Here is a 16,805-nt window from a genome sequence, read left to right as displayed (position 1 = left end):
CACCATGTTGGTCAGGCTGGTCTTGAACTCCTGACCTTAGGTGATCCACCTGCCTCAGCCTCCCAAAGTGCTGGGATTACAGGCGTGAGGCACCACGCCTGGCCTGTCAATTGCCTCCTTTCTAGTCTTAGTCCAGCGGGTAACCTTGGCTACCAACTTCAGTTAGTTGAGGGCTCCCCAGACCTGTGCGTGCCCCAAGCACTGACTCAGAATAACCAGGCTGTGGGTGGCATGCAGTTCAGCCTGCTGGGGTTTGTGCTTGTGTATCCCAGAGCATCCCTGGCTAACTGTATATTGTGTAAGATAAAAAATATAAAGCATCCAGCACAGTACTTAGCCTGCTGTGGTTGGCATTTAGTGAATGTTAACTTTCCTTCCCTTAATCCCATTCCCTCAACTGGCAAAAGGAAGGGGGATGCTGTGTGTCTTTTCCTTGGGACTCAGGCACCTGGGATCCCAAGCACAGCAGGAGGATCTCTCGCGACACAAAAAAGAACTCCTTGCTGGGCGCAGTGGCTCACAACTGTAATCCCAGTACTTTGGGAGAGCAAGGTGAGGGGATCCCTTGGGCCCAGGAGTTTGAAACCAGCCTGGGCAACATCGTGAAACCCAGTCTGTACAAAAAACACAAAAATTTTCCAAGATGGTGGTGCATGCCTGTAGTCCCAGCTACTAGGGAGGCTGAGGTGAGAGCATCACTTGAGCCCGGGAGGTCGAGGCTGCAGTGAGCTGAGATTGTACACAGCACTCCAGCCTGGGCAACAGAGCGAGACTCTGTCCCCCACCCAAAAAAAAACAAAAAAAACCCACCTTAAACTGTAGTAGAATGGAGGCTTACTGGCTCTTCTCTTAGGAGAGCAGTGGCTGTGGGAGGGGGAACAGTGGGGTGGGTGGAGAAGGCTCAGTGAAAAAAAACAGCAGGCAGGAAAAACTGGGCCACTGCAGGCTTCCCCTACTTTTGTTTTTCTCCCTTTCAGATTAATCAGATTTTTTTTTTTCAGCTTGGAAAAAAGGTCTCCGCAGACACACTTTTGCCCTGTTTATAAACGGGATTCAGGTCTCTTTGATATATAATCTCTAGCGTCACTGAGTAAATAGTCCTGTATCTGCCCGACCTGCAGGCCGCTCCCCAAAGCAGAGCTGGGGTTCTCTCAGGAGGGGCTGGGCGCTTCTGCTATGGGGAGATGGTTTCATGTTGGGGCAGGGCCGCAGGCAGGGAAGGCTGTCCCCTACCATGGGAATGTGTAAGAGCCATGTTTTGTCGCCATATTCCTGCTCCCTGGGATTGAGTCTGGCCCTGGGAAGTCAAGGCAGAGATGGTGATCCCCCTTCCCCCCTGGAGCCGTGTTGCTAACAGAGGCCAGCTGCTCCCTGTGTTGTGCGGCAGGAGAGGCTGACGGCTGCTAGCTCTGACTTACCGAGGGCTTGGTTGATTCCATGGTGCTTTGAGAGAGCCATGAGGAATCCATAGAAGGTCAGTCTCTGAACATTGCTGAGGGCCTCTTTGACAAGTGCTGGGGGTGGGCAGCTAAGAAGGAGAGATGCCACATTCAGAGCCTAGCCAGCCTCAGGGCCACCTCTGCATCCATACTTTCAGGTTCATGAGGATACCCACAGCCAAGCCAGGGACCTGCCTTGGGAGCCCCAAGGCCCTGGGGGATCAGGCCTTCACTATGGTCAGGAGGGGCTGGCATGTTCACTAACTGGTGCTTTCACCGGGGTGGGGAGTGGGGGTGGGAAATGGCTACAGGAAACCAAACCTGTTGCTCAGTCCCTAAGGGTACTTGTGCCACACAGGACAGCTTACCCCTCTCTTTGTGTAGAAAAGTTTTATACAAGGAGTACTCTTTCCTTCTCTCTAAAATGTTAAGGCCAGTCTGTCACCCAGTAAATTGGTCAACTACAGTGGTCTTGCCTGAGTGAAAGCAGTCCTTTTGAAGTGAGCTAATTGAGAGCCTTTCAGTCAACAACTGGTTTGGGGGCAAATGGCACTGTTACATTATGACCAGCAAGGGCCCTAGAATGCCCGGGCCGCGCAGAACATCCTGCGGAGCTCTGTTCCGCAGCCAGCAGTCCGACCCCCTGGGGCTGGGGGGCTGGGGGCTGCATGCCCGTTCCTCACCTGTACTTGTGCCGATCACACAGGTTTTCCAGACACTGGTAGAACAGCGACGCCTCCACGCCCTCCAGCATGCCGGCCTCGCCCAAGGCAGGTCGTTGGCGGTGCTGCCCACTGGACGACGTCGGCACAATCACTGTATTGGGGTTCTTGCCTGACAGCAGGTCCTCATAGATGGCAGCCACACTGTCCAGGAATTCTGGAACCGTGGGGGTGGGGGTGTGGGTGTGGACAGCTCAGGCAGGGAGGACATGTTTTGTCTGTTCACTATGTCCTCCCTTCTCTGTCAGCCCAGTTCCACACCAGCCTCAGTGCTCAGGGCATGGTGTCCTGAGAGCAGAAGTTCTCAACCTTGTTTGACAACACATTGATGAGAGATGACACTAATCTGTGTTTTTGCTCAAATGTCCCATCCTTGGCTCAGTTGTTCCTGGACCAGGTGAGACCTGCCATTGCACACTTTCATAGCACCATAGGCTTTTTTTTTCTGGCACTTAGCCAGTGAGGAGCTTTCTGTGTCATTAATTGTATAATCTGTCTCCTTGCTGGAATGCACAAAGGCGGGGTCATGCCTTGTTGGCCTCTCCTGCCTAGCACTGTGCTTGGCACATATTAAGGCTATAAATATTTTTTGGAGGAGTAAACATGAGTATGCTCCCACTGGTAAGCCCCATGTTGTGTGGCCACCTGCCTCTCTACCTCAAGAAGGCGTGTTGGAATACCAGTGAGGAACAGAGAAAGCCTGAAAGCTGCTGATGAGTCAGTCATTTGAAATGGTTTTCAAATTTCGTAGTTGAGCCATTGTTAGAACTGCTGACTTATGGCCCATCTCGTCTCTACACACACTGCTGGGCAGTGTCAGTAATGCTCCCAGCCCAATGTGGTGGCTGTCCCATCCCTCTGGAGGCGCTGTGAGAAGAGGGCTGGGGAGACAGTGAGGGGAAAATGTTCTCCCAGACATGGCTGCTCCTTCTCTAGGGCCCAAGAGCTTCAGAGAAATGGGAAATGACTGGTGCTGCTAAGAGCAGGTGGCGAGACCCCAGGCTCCAGCCCCTAACTGTACAGCCCTTGGGCTGCCATCAAGTAAACAGAATGTGGCGCCCAAGTGAGGCCAGGGCTGGCTGGGGACACCCGTTGGCAGGAAGGCCACCTCTAGGATCTAAGGACAGCCTTCTATTTACTGGAAGAGCCTGTTTTAAGCAAGTTTGTTTACGAACACAGTCAGCAATTTATAAACCCAGCACTCCATTTGATGTCTCTGTGCGTGAGCTGGTGTATATTTATATTTATTTGTCTATATTTATTCCATCTGATTCCAGAGAGACTTAAGGGTGCAGCTGGGTGAATTGGGGAGCAGAGTGGGAGTGTGACAAAGGACTGGTGTATGCTTTTTTAAAGCTGTGGGGTGGAGGAGAATGTGCACCCAAATGCACGATCAGTTGCCAAGGGAGAGACCCTTGAAGGCAGTAAAATAGCAGCGAGGTTGGGAATGCTGGCTTTGGAGTCAGCCTTCAGGTCTGGTCTCCACCACTTATGAGCTGCATGACTGGCTACTACTTCTGTGAGCTTGTCTCTGAAAGGACTCTCTCTCAAGGCTGTTGTCAAGATTAAAGTCAGTGCTGTGCCTGGGACATAGTAAGTTTTCAGTAAGCAGTGAATGCTGTGGATGCTATGGATGTTGTTATTGTCATTATCACTTAAACTGATTTGTTGCGTTGCTGGCTGAAAACACTGCGGTGTTCAGTGTCTTCAGGAGGCTGAGGAAGTCGGCTCTGCAGACTGAATCTTGTGACCACCACTGAACGCTAGACATCCTGTTAGCGACCCGCAGTGAAGCACACCCCCAAAGGAAGTGGGGAAGAGAAACGTGTGTGCCAGGCACACAGATGGGCAGGGCAGCAGGGCGGGACAGGGAGACAGGGTCCTGTGCGGAGCCAGATGGAGCCCCGGAACACTCACCTGAGTAGTAAAACTGGATCTGGAAGGCAAAGAGGAAATCTGAAAAAGACATCAAGCAGTCCATGGCATCGTCCATGAGCACAATCCTGAAGGGGAAAGAGAGAGAATCTGAGAGAGAGAATGGGGGCGAGGTTTAAGGAGGGGAGGGAGAGAGGGAGAGGGAGGAAGGGAAAAGTGCAGGGGAGAGGGAGAGAGAGACCTGTTCCTGGGCCGCCAGTCTCCCCTGGGGCAGCAGGACATTTAGGAGAGGGCTCCCAAAAGCAAGCTCCTCCCAGTCACCTCACTGCTCCATCAGTTGGACTCTGCCACCAAACTGAACTGACCACACTGTACCGAGAGCGGGCTCCCGGTTCAGTCTCAGTGGCACCAGCTAGCGGATGGAGCATGGGCAGGGGGTGGCGAGGAGAGGGTGCAACTGTAATGCAGCCAAGGTTTCTTTTCATATACTTAAGCAGTAAATCCTTTCATTCTGCCGTGAGGACCATGTAGTTCAGAATAAATACAGCTGATCAGAAAAGGCAAAAAGAACAGCTAAGGGGTTTAAAGGGTCTTGGCAAATGGTACTGAGATTTAATAAGCTACCAAAGGGCCAGAACAGCGACAGACACCTCCACCCTGGGGCACAGATGGCAGACAAGGGGAGAGGGCAAAGAGCTATTGGGGAATCTGCACTTGTGAGGGTCAAAACCCACACTCATCTTGTGCTGCCGCCCTGCTCCTCCTTGCGTCCATGTTCACAGGTTGCCCACCCAACGGTTTTCCTGTCTCTAGTCCCTCCCGCTGAGGACCCACCTCACAGGAAGAAAACCGTCTGACTCATAAAGGGATCCGACCAAGGCTATGTTCATCCTCTGCTCAGCACCTCATCTGAGCCAGGACAAGAAGAGAAGGAAACGAGCGCTTGCTGGGCTCCATCACATGCCAGGCAGGCGCCAAGCTATCAGATGGGGTGGGGCGGGCCCCCAGTCTGTTTCTGATCAGGTCCTTCTGGCTTTATCTTTCTTTCTTTCTTTCTTTTTTTTTTTTTTTTTTTAGTTGTTTTTGGCCAGGCGCGGTGGCTCATGCCTGTAATCCCAGCACTTTGGGAGGCCGAGATGGGTGAATCATTTGAGGTCAGGAGTTCGAGACCAGCCTGGCCAACATGGTGAAACCCCACTTCTACTAAAAATACAAAAATTAGCTGGGCGTGGTGGGCACCTGTAGTCCCAGCTACTCAGGAGGCTGAAGCAGGAGAAGTGCTTGAACCTGGGAGGCGGAGGTTGCAGTGAGCGAAGATCACACCACTGCGCTCCAGCCCGGGAGACAGAGAGAGACCCTGTCAAAAAAAAAAAAACAAAAAAAGTTTTCTTTTGCTCTCTCGTATTTTTCTAAATCTCTCTCCACTTCCCTGAGTCAGAGGTTTCCCAGACTGGCAACTGGATCAGCCCCAGAGAAAGCCAGGATTGCTCACTGCTGGGGAAAGGGCTTCACAGAGACTATGATATTGTGGTGCCACTCCCTTTGCTGCGATCTCCCTGAAGAGAGACAGTGGTTTCTGCCTAGTCTTTATTGTAATACAGATAACAATAGAAGCAGGTACCATTTCCTGAGTACCCTACTGCGTGGCAGGCTATTGAGGTATTTAACTGCATTCGTTAAATTTTATCCCACAACAATCCTACAGGTGGGTCTTATTATTTCCATTCTACACGTGAAGAGTCTGAGGCTCAGAGGTCAGCCTGCCAAAGTCACACACACAGCTGGGGAGCTTGCTGGACTCCACAGGCCACACATCTTTCATGAGACCACACTGCCTCTTTGAAAATAAAGCTACAGAGCAAAAACACTAACATTTTACCTCCTAGTTTCTGTGGCTGATTTATTTTCTTTCTTGTTACTGATATGTTAGGCATCTCCTGGGGAGAACGACAGCTGCCTCCACCACCAGAGTTCAACACTAGAATTCCAGCTGGAAAAAATTCAAGGCTGGAGGGCGGGAAGAAGCAGTGCCGCTGAGGGCCACAAGAGGGTGCCCTGGTCCCTCCGTCAGTAGTTCACAGGACTAAGTGCAGTGCCAAAGGCTAAGTGGTTACCCCATCTCATAACCCAAGGAAAACCCAGGCAGCAGAACCGCTCCCTCCCCACCCAGATGGCAGAATCTGTTTTGACATCTGGATTGAGGGAGCAGGGAGACAGTAGAGAGCGGGCAGCTAGAGAGGACTGGGGTTAGCAAAGACCTCCAAACTGCAGAGGAAGAGTGAGCTCCCCCGGGAGCGCTCAGGGAGCGAGGGCCACCAGCACCTCAAAGCTTTTCCTTGGCAGGCTCAGCAGGGCAGGCAAAGGCTCTGGACATGAGAAGCCACTGACTTTCCTTTACTGCCCTGCTCTCAGGACAGCTGGAACCCCAATAGTCTAAAGTGAATTACGACAGAACAGCACTGGGCTGTGAATATCCCCAAGCAGGAAACCACCAGGGAGCCCAAGGCTTTCCCCATGTTCCATGGCTTCTGTTGATCATCAATTGGAACACAGCACTCCCATAGCAGCAACTTCCACTTACTATTTATTTACATTGTGATATAATGAAACACCATAAAAGTCACCCTTTAAAAGTGTACAATTCCGTTTTTTAGTATATTCACAAAGTAGCGCCACCATCACCACTGTCTAATTACAGAAGTTACCTCCATTTGCAATTCTCACCAATAGGCCCATTCCAGAGCCTGCCTCGGAGCAGAAGCTTGAGCTCATACTTCCCAAAGGGCTACCCCTGCCTCGCAGCCTCGCGGAAGCCTTAACGCTGAGTGCCACTAGCATCTTCCTCTTTCAGCCACAGATGGGACTAGAAGCTACAAACAGGGCACACCCTTCCAGCCTCAGAAGTGGTCTGCAGCTTTCTGCTAGGGGCCATCTTGACCTCAAACATCAGCAGTCCCTTTGGAGATGGGCCGTTGCAGAAGAGGGGGTGCACACCGTGGGAGGGTAGGAGTGTCCGTCAGAGCAGGGCAGCCCTGCAGGTGCCCTTAATACAGGTAACAATAGAGGCATTTTTTTTTTTTTTGAGTCTTGCTCTGTTGCCCAGGCTGGAGTGCAGTGGTGCAGATTGGCTCACTGCAACCTCCGCCTCCTAGGTTCAGGTGATTCTCCTGCCTCAGCACCCCTAGCAGCTGGGATTACAGGTGCCTGTCACCATGCCTGGCTAATTTTTGTATTTTTAGTAGAGACAGGGTTTCACCATGTTGGCCAGGCTGGTCTCGAACTCTTGACCTCAAGTGATCCGCCTATAGAGGCAGGTATCTTTCCTGAGTACCCTACCTCATGGCAGGCTATTAAGGCATTTGACTACATTAATTAAATTTTATTCTACAACAGTCCTACGGGTGGGTCTTATTGTTATTTCCATTCTACAGGTGAAGAGTCTGAGGCTCAGAGACTGGGGAGCTGAAACATATGCCGAGCAGGAGGGAGTAGGGGGCGAGTGAAGCGGGTGCAGACAGAGGCGAGGGCTTTCTTTCTGGGGGACATGTGGCTGGATCCCAGCAGCACATGTATAAAGGACTGAGGGTTTTTTTTCCAACTGCAAGAAGTAAGACTGGCTACCTTTTAAAAAGCCAAATGGATCCGAGCTTGTGTTAACAGCAACACCGGCTATGACTCTCCTCAACCAGAAACGCTGGGCATACTAGACATCCTGGAAACTTCCCCCCCGCCACCCTCTGCCCCAAGCCAATCAACCAGTCACCAAGTCCTATCAATGCTATTGCTGAAATTTCTCTTGAATCCATCTACTTCTTTCCACGTCCACAGCCACCATCCTACCCCCAGCCTTCACCTCTCTTTTCTTGATGATGGCATGACCTCCTACCCAGTTTCCCTGCAACTACTCCTCTTGCTTTTTTTTTTTTTTGAGACGGAGTCTCACTCTGTCACCAGGCTGAAGTGCAGTGGCTCACTGCAACCTCCGCCCCCTAGGTTCAAGCGATTCTCCTGCCTCAGCCTCCCGAGTAGTACTGGGACTACAGGCGTGCGCCAGCATGTCCAGCTAATTTTTGTATTTTAGTAGAGACGGGGTTTCACCATGTTGGCCAGGATGGTCTTGATCTCTTGACCTCATGATCTGCCCACCTAGGCCTCCCAAAGTGTTGGGATTACAGGCGTGAGCCTTCTTCTAATTGAGTATCCATCCTGTGGGCAGAAAGATTTTCCTAAAATGTGAATGTGACCATTTTACCATTGTGTTGGAAACCCTTCACAGAGGCCGGGCACAGTGGCTCATGCCTGTAATCCCAGCTACTCAAGAGGCTGAGGCTGGAGAATCACCTGAACCTGGGAGATGGCCATGTCAGTGAGCCAAGCTTGTGCCACTGCACTCCAGCCTGGATGACAGAGCAAGATTCCATGTCAAAAAAAAAAAAAAAAAACCTTCACAGTCTTCCCATTGCCCTTAGGACACGTTCCCCCATTTGGATCTGGCCTGTGAGCCCGCTCCATTTGCCCCCTGCCTCCCTCGACTCCCCCACTGCATTCTGGCCACACTATTCCTTCCATCCTCCCTGAAGCTGTCCTTACTCATGCCCTCCAGACAAGTCTGTCCCTCTAGCCATAATGCTCCCTGTCCCTTCTACCCATGATGCTCCCTGCCCTCCATGCCTCCTCCTCACCTACCGGATATCTCCATATTCTTCAGGCTGAAGCCTCCACAGCATCTCTTGGGGAAGATGAAAGAGGAAAGCACCTTTTCTAACCCAGCCTAGAATAGGCCCCCCTGCTACTGGCTTCTGCAGTTCTCAGAAACCTCCTCACACTGTTGTCTTCGTCCTGGGAACATAAGATCTACCAAGTGACACCTCTGTCTCCCTGCTTGTGGCTTGACTCTGGTATGGTGTCTGGCACATAGTAGGCACTCAGTCAATGTCTGTTGAATGAAGAAATGCATGAACAAATGAGTGAGAGAAGCCACGGTCCCCTTTTCCTCTGGCCAGGTGACACCTGCAGCAGTTTCTTAATCCCTCTCATAAAGATACTTACAATCTTTATGGAGAATGCAGACATTCAGAGGGATTAAGAAACTTGGCGAAGGTTACAAGCTAGGAGCAAAAGAGCTGTCATTCAAATACTACTACTTTCAGGTCTGGACAGTCCGTTTAAGGGGAGTAAACTAGAGTCCTGGAGAAGAGGGTCAGGCTGATGGACAGTCTAAAAACCAGGATACTGGATAAATGACTGCATTTAGATCTTTTGCTTAGAAGCGAAGACTAGGGAGGAAGTGAAGGCTGAGACCCAACTCTCAAAGGACTGCCTCTTGGGGAGATGCCACGGGGATCTAGAGTTTGGCTCTAGAGACGTTTTCAAGCTGCTTAGTTCTAGGATTGTGGCTGATTTGTAAAGGAATGAGATGTGTATTGCCAGAAATGTTCAAGCAGAAGTTTGAAGGCTCATAACTTCCCAAAGGGCTTCTTCCAGCTCTGACAGTGTTGTCCCAAGGGTGGACAGAACTAACAGCTCCTCTTGTTAGTGTTAAATCTAGTGGGAGGACAGTTTGATGTTCAGAGGTCTATGGCCGCAGAAGACTTACGGAAAGGTGCTTTTAATCACACCATATGCTGTGCTGTCCATCTCCAAATGAATGCTGAGACCATGAAAGGTCTAGGCATCTGTGTCTTTAACCCACCTATGGGATCTTTCTGGCTGTGGGCATCTGCATCTTGCTTTGGAATCTCAGCAGAACTGTGGGAAAAGGCAAGCAGGAAGCTCCTGGTCTGTCTTTGCCTCTTTGCCTTTGCCTGCAACCCTTCTATCCCCACAGACAGCTCCTTCCTTCTGAACTCAAGCTCATTGCCACTCCCAGAGGGCTTGGGAAAGAATCTTCTTGGAGACGAGGTCATCCCCATGTGCTGTTTTCCAGTTGCTGGCAGTTGGCTCAACACCCCTTCCTGCCAGAGGCCTTCTGCTAACGTGCCAGCTGCTTCTGACACCTGGAGGTGCCCGGCCGCCCCTGCTTTGAAGTGGAGCCAACAGGGAGCTGCTGCCAGTGAGAGTCTGCACAAATCTATTGGATCATGGAGGGACCCTTGCGGACCATGCCTCCGGGCTAGAGAGAGGGACTCTTGGGGAGAAGTAGAGGCACTTTGGTTCAGGCTGTGCTGAGCAGAACCATGTGTGAGGTGGAGCCTAGGACAGGCAACTGGAGAGGAGAAAGAGCACGTGGCTGGTCTGAGAGACTGGCCACTTTCTCCTTCCCCTGCTGACTTCCAGCAGCTGGGATAGGCAGTCTGGCTGGGAGTTCTAAGGGTGCCAAGGAAGCAACAGCTTCCAGCCTGAACCTACTGACTTGCCAACTTGCTATTCACCCCTAATTAGGGTCAGTTTCCCTGGTCTAGTGGCACGGGCTGCACCCGTTTTCCTGAAGTTCTGGATTAGTTGACCCCAGGATTAAGTCCCAGTTCCACTACTCACTGGCCAAGTGACAGTTTCACTCTGAGTCTCAGTCTCCTCATCTGTGAAGAGGATATAATCATAGTCCCTGTTTCCCAGGATTCTTGTGGAGAGTCAGCATGATGATGTTATATATGCTAGTGTCTAACAGGTGCTCAGAATGAGCGCTGGCTGTAATCAGTAAGTATATTCTATCTGGTTTAAAGTACTGGGAGAGCCCAAAAGAGCAAATAAAAATAGAGCCCAGAGGAAATGCGTGCTGCCAGCATCCACCAGGCAGAGGTCTCAGGCAGAAGCCAGCGATCTAGTTTCCAGTTTACCTTTCGGGGAAGCCAGCCTTCAGCCACGGCCAGAAAGAAGAGCCACTTTCCATGACTGGACTTCTTTGAGGAGGTCACATGACTAGTGTCAGTCATGTGGTGGCTGGAGGGTGTCCCCAGGTCAAGGTGTCAGTCATGGGGTGGCTGAAGGGTGTCCCCAAGTCAAGGTGTCAGTCATGGGGTGGCTGAAGGGTGTCCCCAGGTCAAGGTGTCAGTCATGGGGTGGCTGAAGGGTGTCCCCAGGTCAAGGTGTCAGTCATGGGGTGGCTGAAGGGTGTCCCATGTCTGTTTGGGCTCACAGTGCACCTCTAGGGTTTTTGTTTGAATGTCAGGGCCATGAGAGAAGCAGTGATGACACGATGTCTGGTTACCTTCTCCAGGTGGGAGGAAAAAGGCCGCTATGAAGGTGTCCTGGGCCATTTCCTGAGGGTTGCTCCTCTTCTGGACTATGTTGGAGGCACACTCGTGCTGCACAAGCTGCCTCTAGCCTAGGGCCTTGAAGTGGCGTGGGGTGTCCAGGTCATTGCTCTGCCCTAGCTCCAGCCCGCACCTCCAGGGTACCCCAAACCCTACTTGCCCTGAAATGCCTAAGACGCTTGATCCAGAGGGTGTGGGAAACAATATGATGATGATGATAATAATAGTGAATATTCACTAAGGGCTTACTCTGTCAGCACTACATACCCATAAGTTCATTTTCTGCTCGTATTAATCCTATGAGGTCGGTTCAGTGAGTATCTTTATGGAGAACGCAGACATTCAGAGGAATTAAGAAACCTGACGCAGGTTACAAACTAGGAGCGAAAAAGCTATAATTCAAATACAGGCCTCTCTGACGCTAGTCACAGTTCCGAGACCACCTGCAGCCACTTCTGGTAAGAAAGAGTGGACTCTGTGCTGTCTCGTGGTAATGAAGCCTTCCTGCTGCCCCTTTCCCTTCTCCCAGCCTGAGTGTTTGTTAGAGCAGCTGCCCCCAGAAGGACTGGAAGCTTTGGCCTGGGTGCTGCTGCTTCCCTGTAGACAGCCTGAAGGTGTCATTACTCTGGAACCTCCCAAGAAGCCTGAGAGCTAGGGGTGAACTGGTCCACAGTTAGACCAGTTGGGTTTGGGTCCACTTAGAATAAAGACCCAAACCCAATGTATGGCCTGTAAAACCTCACTTTCCCTCCCTCTGCCCTCAAATGCCTCAAACTCCAGACCTACTGGCTTCTCTTGGTTCCTCCAGGCCATCATTGGTGAAAGCCTAGCTTCTTTTCCATGCCGCTTACTTTCCCTGAAATGCTTTTTGCTCTCATTGCTCTCTACCTAATCCCCCCATCATTTTTTATTTACAGGAAATGTTTAGAACCTCAGAAAACTACAGAGAATAACGTAACAAACACTTGTGTCCCCACTAGCCAATTTTATCAGACCATAATGTCTTACTATCCTTGCTTCAGTTTTTAAAAGCTGTGTAAAATGCAGCATTACAGATACCATTTCAGCCACCTGTGCACCCCTCCCTCATCCTATCCTCTACCTTTCTTCCTGGGGGGATCACCACGATTTACTAAAACTTGGGGGTCTAGCATTCCTCTGCATGTCTTTATACTATAATTAACTCATGCAAATGTCTGTGTTCTTAAAACATTATATAGCTTTGTTTTGCTTTTTCTCAAACTCTGTGTCATTCTGTAACTTTGATATTTTGAGATTCATCAGGATTGATGCATATATAGCTATTCATTTTAGCTGCTGGAAAGAATTCCACAACTATGGTATGAATATGCCACACTTTATTCTTTCCTTCAGCAGAGGGACGTGCAGATTGTTCCAATGGCAGCTATTACAAACAATACTGCATGTTTCCTTATTCCCAGGAGTAGCTCTTGAACTTTAAAAATTTGCCTAAATTGTCTGAAAGTAATTGTAACAATTTACACTCCCACACACAGTTTATGAGAGTTCCCACTATTTCACATCCTCACCAATATTTGTATTATGAGACTTTAAAATTTTTGCCAATTTGATAGGTATGAAGTGGTATCTCAATTTAATTGGGAGTTTCCTGATTACTAGTGAGTGTGGGCATGAAAATATGCCCAAAGGTTTATTACTAATGTTCTTCTGTGCATTGCCTGTTTATATCTTTGGACTATTTTTCTACTGAGATCCTTAATCTTTTTCTTATTGATTTGTAGGAATTCTTTTTTTTTTTTTTTTTTGAGACAGAATTTCATTCTTGTTGCCCAGGCTGGAGTGCAGTGGCACAGTTTCGGCTCACTGCAATCTCCACCTCCCGGGTTCAAGTGATTCTCCTGCCTCAGCCTCCCAAGTAGCTGGAATTACAGGCACCCGCCACCATGCCCGGCTAATTTTTTTGTATTTTTAGTAGAGAGGAGGTTTCACTATGTTGACCAGGCTGGTCTCGAACTCCTGACTTCAGGTGATCCACCCGCCTCGGCCTCCCAAAGTGCTGGGATTACAGGCGTGAGCCACTGTGCCCGGCCAATTTGTAGGAATTCTTTATAAAAAAGTTCTTAGCTGGGTGTGGTGGTGTGCACCTGTAATCCCAGCTACTTGGGAGGCTGAGGCAGGAAAATTGCCTGAGCCTGGGAGTTTGAGTCCAGCCCCAGCAACACAGCAAGACCCCATCTTAAAATAAAATAAAATAAAATAAAATAATTTATGGAAAGCTGAGGCAGGAGGAATGCCTGAGGCCAGGAGTTCGAGACCAGCCTGAGCAACACAGCAAGATCACTGCCCCCATCTCTACAAAATAAAAAATTAGCTGGGCTTTGTAGAACGTGCCTATGGTCCTAGCTACTCAGGAGGCTGAGGTGGGAAAATCACTTGAGCGCAGCAGTTTGAGGCTGTAGTGAGCTATGAATGCACCACTGCACTCCAGCCTGTGTGACAGAGCAAGACCTCATTTCAAAAAATAATAAAATTTTTTAAATAATTTTTTTTGAGGGGGACAGAGTCTTGCTATGTCACCCAGGCTGGAGTGCAATGGTGCGATCTCAGCTCACTGCAACCTCTGCCTCCCGGGTTCAAGCAGTTCTCCTGCCTCAGCCTCCTGAGTAGCTGGGATTCCATAGGCGCGTGCCACCCCACCCGGCTAATTTTTGTATTTAGTAGAGATGGGGTTTCTTTTTAGTAGAGATGGGGTTTCACCATGTTGGCCAGGCTGGTCTCGAACTCCTGACCTCAAGTGATCCACCTGCCTTTGCCTCCCAAAGTGCTGGGATTACAGGCGTGTGCCACCATGCCCAGCCAGAATAAGAATGCAGGCAATACAGCCGGGTGCGGTGGCCCACGCCTGTAATGCCAGCATTTTGGGAGGCTGAGGCAGGCAGATCATAAGGTCAAGAGATTGGGACCATCCTGGCCAACAGTGTGAAACCCAGTCTCTACTAAGAATACAAAAATTAGCCAGGTGTGGTGGTGCGTGCCTGTAGTCCTAGCTACTTGGGAGGCTGAGGCGAGAGAATCACTTGAACCTGGGAGGCGGAGGTTGCAGTGAGCTCAGATCATGCCACTGCACTCCAGCCTGGTGACAGAGCAAGACTCTATCTCAAAAAAAAAAAAAATGGCAGGCAATACTTTAAATCAGTGGTTCTCAACGTGTGTTTCCCAGACCATCAGTATCACCTGGGAATTTTTTAGAAATATAAATTATTGAGCCCCGCCCTAAACCTACTGAACTCTGGGGATGTGGTCCGGCCATGTGTGGTTTAACAAGCCCTGCAGGTGACTCTGATGCATGCTCAAGTTTGAGAACCAGTGCTTTAAATCTTCACCCTTGGAGCAGAGCTTCCCAACCCTTTGTCACTTCGGCCTCAAATGACTTACAGATGTGATGGTCCCCTTGGCCCAGCTGGGAGGAGGCCAGAGCCTGCCGGCCAATCACAAGAAGTCTTGTCTTTACTGGAGATTTTTGTTATATATTATTTTCTGATTGCTGTGAAGTGCAAAAAGGCCAGGAAGCATTGCCTTTGGAAACCCAGGAACATCTCATTTTTCTTTTAATCTGGTACTATTAATAATACCAACATAATTGTAACAGCAGGAAATTACTACTGGCCAGGCGTGGTGGCTCATGCCTGTAATCCCAGTATTTTGGGAGGCTGAGGTAGGCAGATCTCTTGAGGTCAGGAGTTCGAGACCAGCCTGGCCAACATGGTGAAACCCCATCTCTACTACAAATACAAAAAATTAGCCAGGCGTGGTGGCGGGCATCTATAATCCTAGCTACTTGGGAGGCTGAGGCACAAGAATCACTTGAACCCGGGAGGCGGAGGTTGCAGCGAGCTAAGATCACGCCACTGCACTCCAGCCTGGGCAACAGAGCAAGACTTCATCTAAAAAAAAAATTATTACTGATTTAATGTCTACAATGTGGTAAGCAATGTTCATGGTTTTGTTGGTGTTACTGAAATCTTACAAACACCCTATGAGTTAGTTACTATTATTATTATCATCCCCATTTTACAGATATAAAAACAGGGCTCAGAGAAGTTAAGAGATATCCTCAAGGTCATCCAGTTAATGGGGCACAGGTGGGATGTATACTAGATCTTTCTAATGCCATGGGGTCTGTGTTCTTCTAGGTCAAGGTTAATATTACCATTTCTAACGATTATGACAAGTTTACTCTGTGCCAGCCACCATTTTAAGCACATCATATACTTCTCCTTCAATCATTACAACTATTATTATTCCCATTTTACAAGTGAGGAAACAGGCTCAAATTAAATACCTTTCTCAAGGGCACAGCTAGTATATTGTGGAACCAGGATTTGAACTCAAGAAGTCTGGTTCCAACTGCATGCTCTTAACCATCGAGAAAGCTTCCAGTCCATGGAGGATGGGGAGCGGGAGATGCTGTGGTGATCATCTGGGGATAAAAGAACTACTCCAGTTGCTGCAGGAATATGTGAGGTGGAGGGGATCTCTGGCTTGGCTGCTGTCATGGAGTCTGTTTGCTTTTTCTTTTCCTGTTTTTCCAGCTCACACCTGCTGCCCCAGGGCCTGGCCATGATGCTTGCAGCACATAAGGCAGGCGCATGTGGAGACACCATGCCCCTGAACAGGCTCCGGCTTCCAGCTGCCTGTGGATTACATTCTTTTACGCACACATCATCACAGACTGGAGCCTGCTTCTGCAGCCCGTCCCCAGACTTCAGTGTCCTGAATAAAGTAAGCCTGGCAGTGAAATGGGAGAGGGCAGTTCCTCTTCTAGCAATAGTAACTGCCTTGAAGTCTCTACCACCTCCATTTGCAGTTCTGATCAGATGCATAGGTATGTGTGTGGGGAAGCTGGGACCCTGATCTTCAGGACAAAATGAGAATAGTTTACAAAATCAGGGGATGCTTTCTGGGATACATACAATTTTTCTACATATGCACCAGCTGCAGTACAGTGGGGAAAGCATGGCATTGGGAGGAGAAGTTGACACAGAAGCTTGATGCTCATACTCGGGGAGAAAACAAACTTATCCTAATTCTGAATTCATCTCTAACTGCAGCCAGTGCCATGTGGGTTACCCTTGGCCCTTCTGTTGTTACTGCCATTCCCATAATTCCCTCAGACTGCTATTGATATGGACTGGCTACGATGCTTCCTCCTGCTCAGACAGAAAGGTCTGAGGTGTCTGTCAAACAGCAGGCCTCTAGGTGAGGAGTGGGTAAGTTTCCAGCCGCAAATAGAGGAATACCATTCCAGAAGCCCCTTGGTATCAATGACTGTACAATTCTACCTTGGTATCGAGAATTTTTGGTTCTTACAGGATTCTACCACCTACACTCAAATCTTGTGGTGCTTTCATGTATCAGATTGTTTGGAAGGGTCTGAGGAGACAGCTGGGGCAAATGCAAAGCTGTGGCTGCGGGGGTCTAAGATGCATATCGAAGGCTTACTCTCATAAGCTCCCTCACATCATGGGAAAGGGAAAAGAAGTCAGTATTCTGGAGTGATTGATCAAAACCAAGGTCATACGTCACAGACTGGT

General features: G+C 49.5%; 1 protein-coding gene across 4 annotated transcripts in view; it reads right to left on the bottom strand.

Moving 5' to 3' along the window:
- CSTPP1 (centriolar satellite-associated tubulin polyglutamylase complex regulator 1) overlaps window positions 1-16,805 on the bottom strand; it is a 236,679-nt gene that overhangs the window by 2,938 nt on the left and 216,936 nt on the right. For all 4 annotated transcript variants that reach the window (XM_004051039.3, XM_031016392.2, XM_063711118.1 and 1 more), the window contains 3 exons: window positions 4,079-4,164; window positions 2,123-2,318; window positions 1,419-1,528 (listed from right to left, as the gene is read on the bottom strand). In XM_004051039.3, the coding sequence (XP_004051087.2) occupies window positions 1,419-1,528; window positions 2,123-2,318; window positions 4,079-4,164 (392 nt within the window). The remainder of the gene's footprint in view (window positions 1-1,418; window positions 1,529-2,122; window positions 2,319-4,078; window positions 4,165-16,805) is intronic.

This window comes from Gorilla gorilla, chromosome 9, assembly GCF_029281585.2.
Source record: "Gorilla gorilla gorilla isolate KB3781 chromosome 9, NHGRI_mGorGor1-v2.1_pri, whole genome shotgun sequence".
Classification (NCBI taxonomy): domain Eukaryota; kingdom Metazoa; phylum Chordata; class Mammalia; order Primates; family Hominidae; genus Gorilla; species Gorilla gorilla.
Note: the sequence above shows the minus strand (reverse complement) of the source record. Positions and strands in the feature narration are given on the sequence as shown.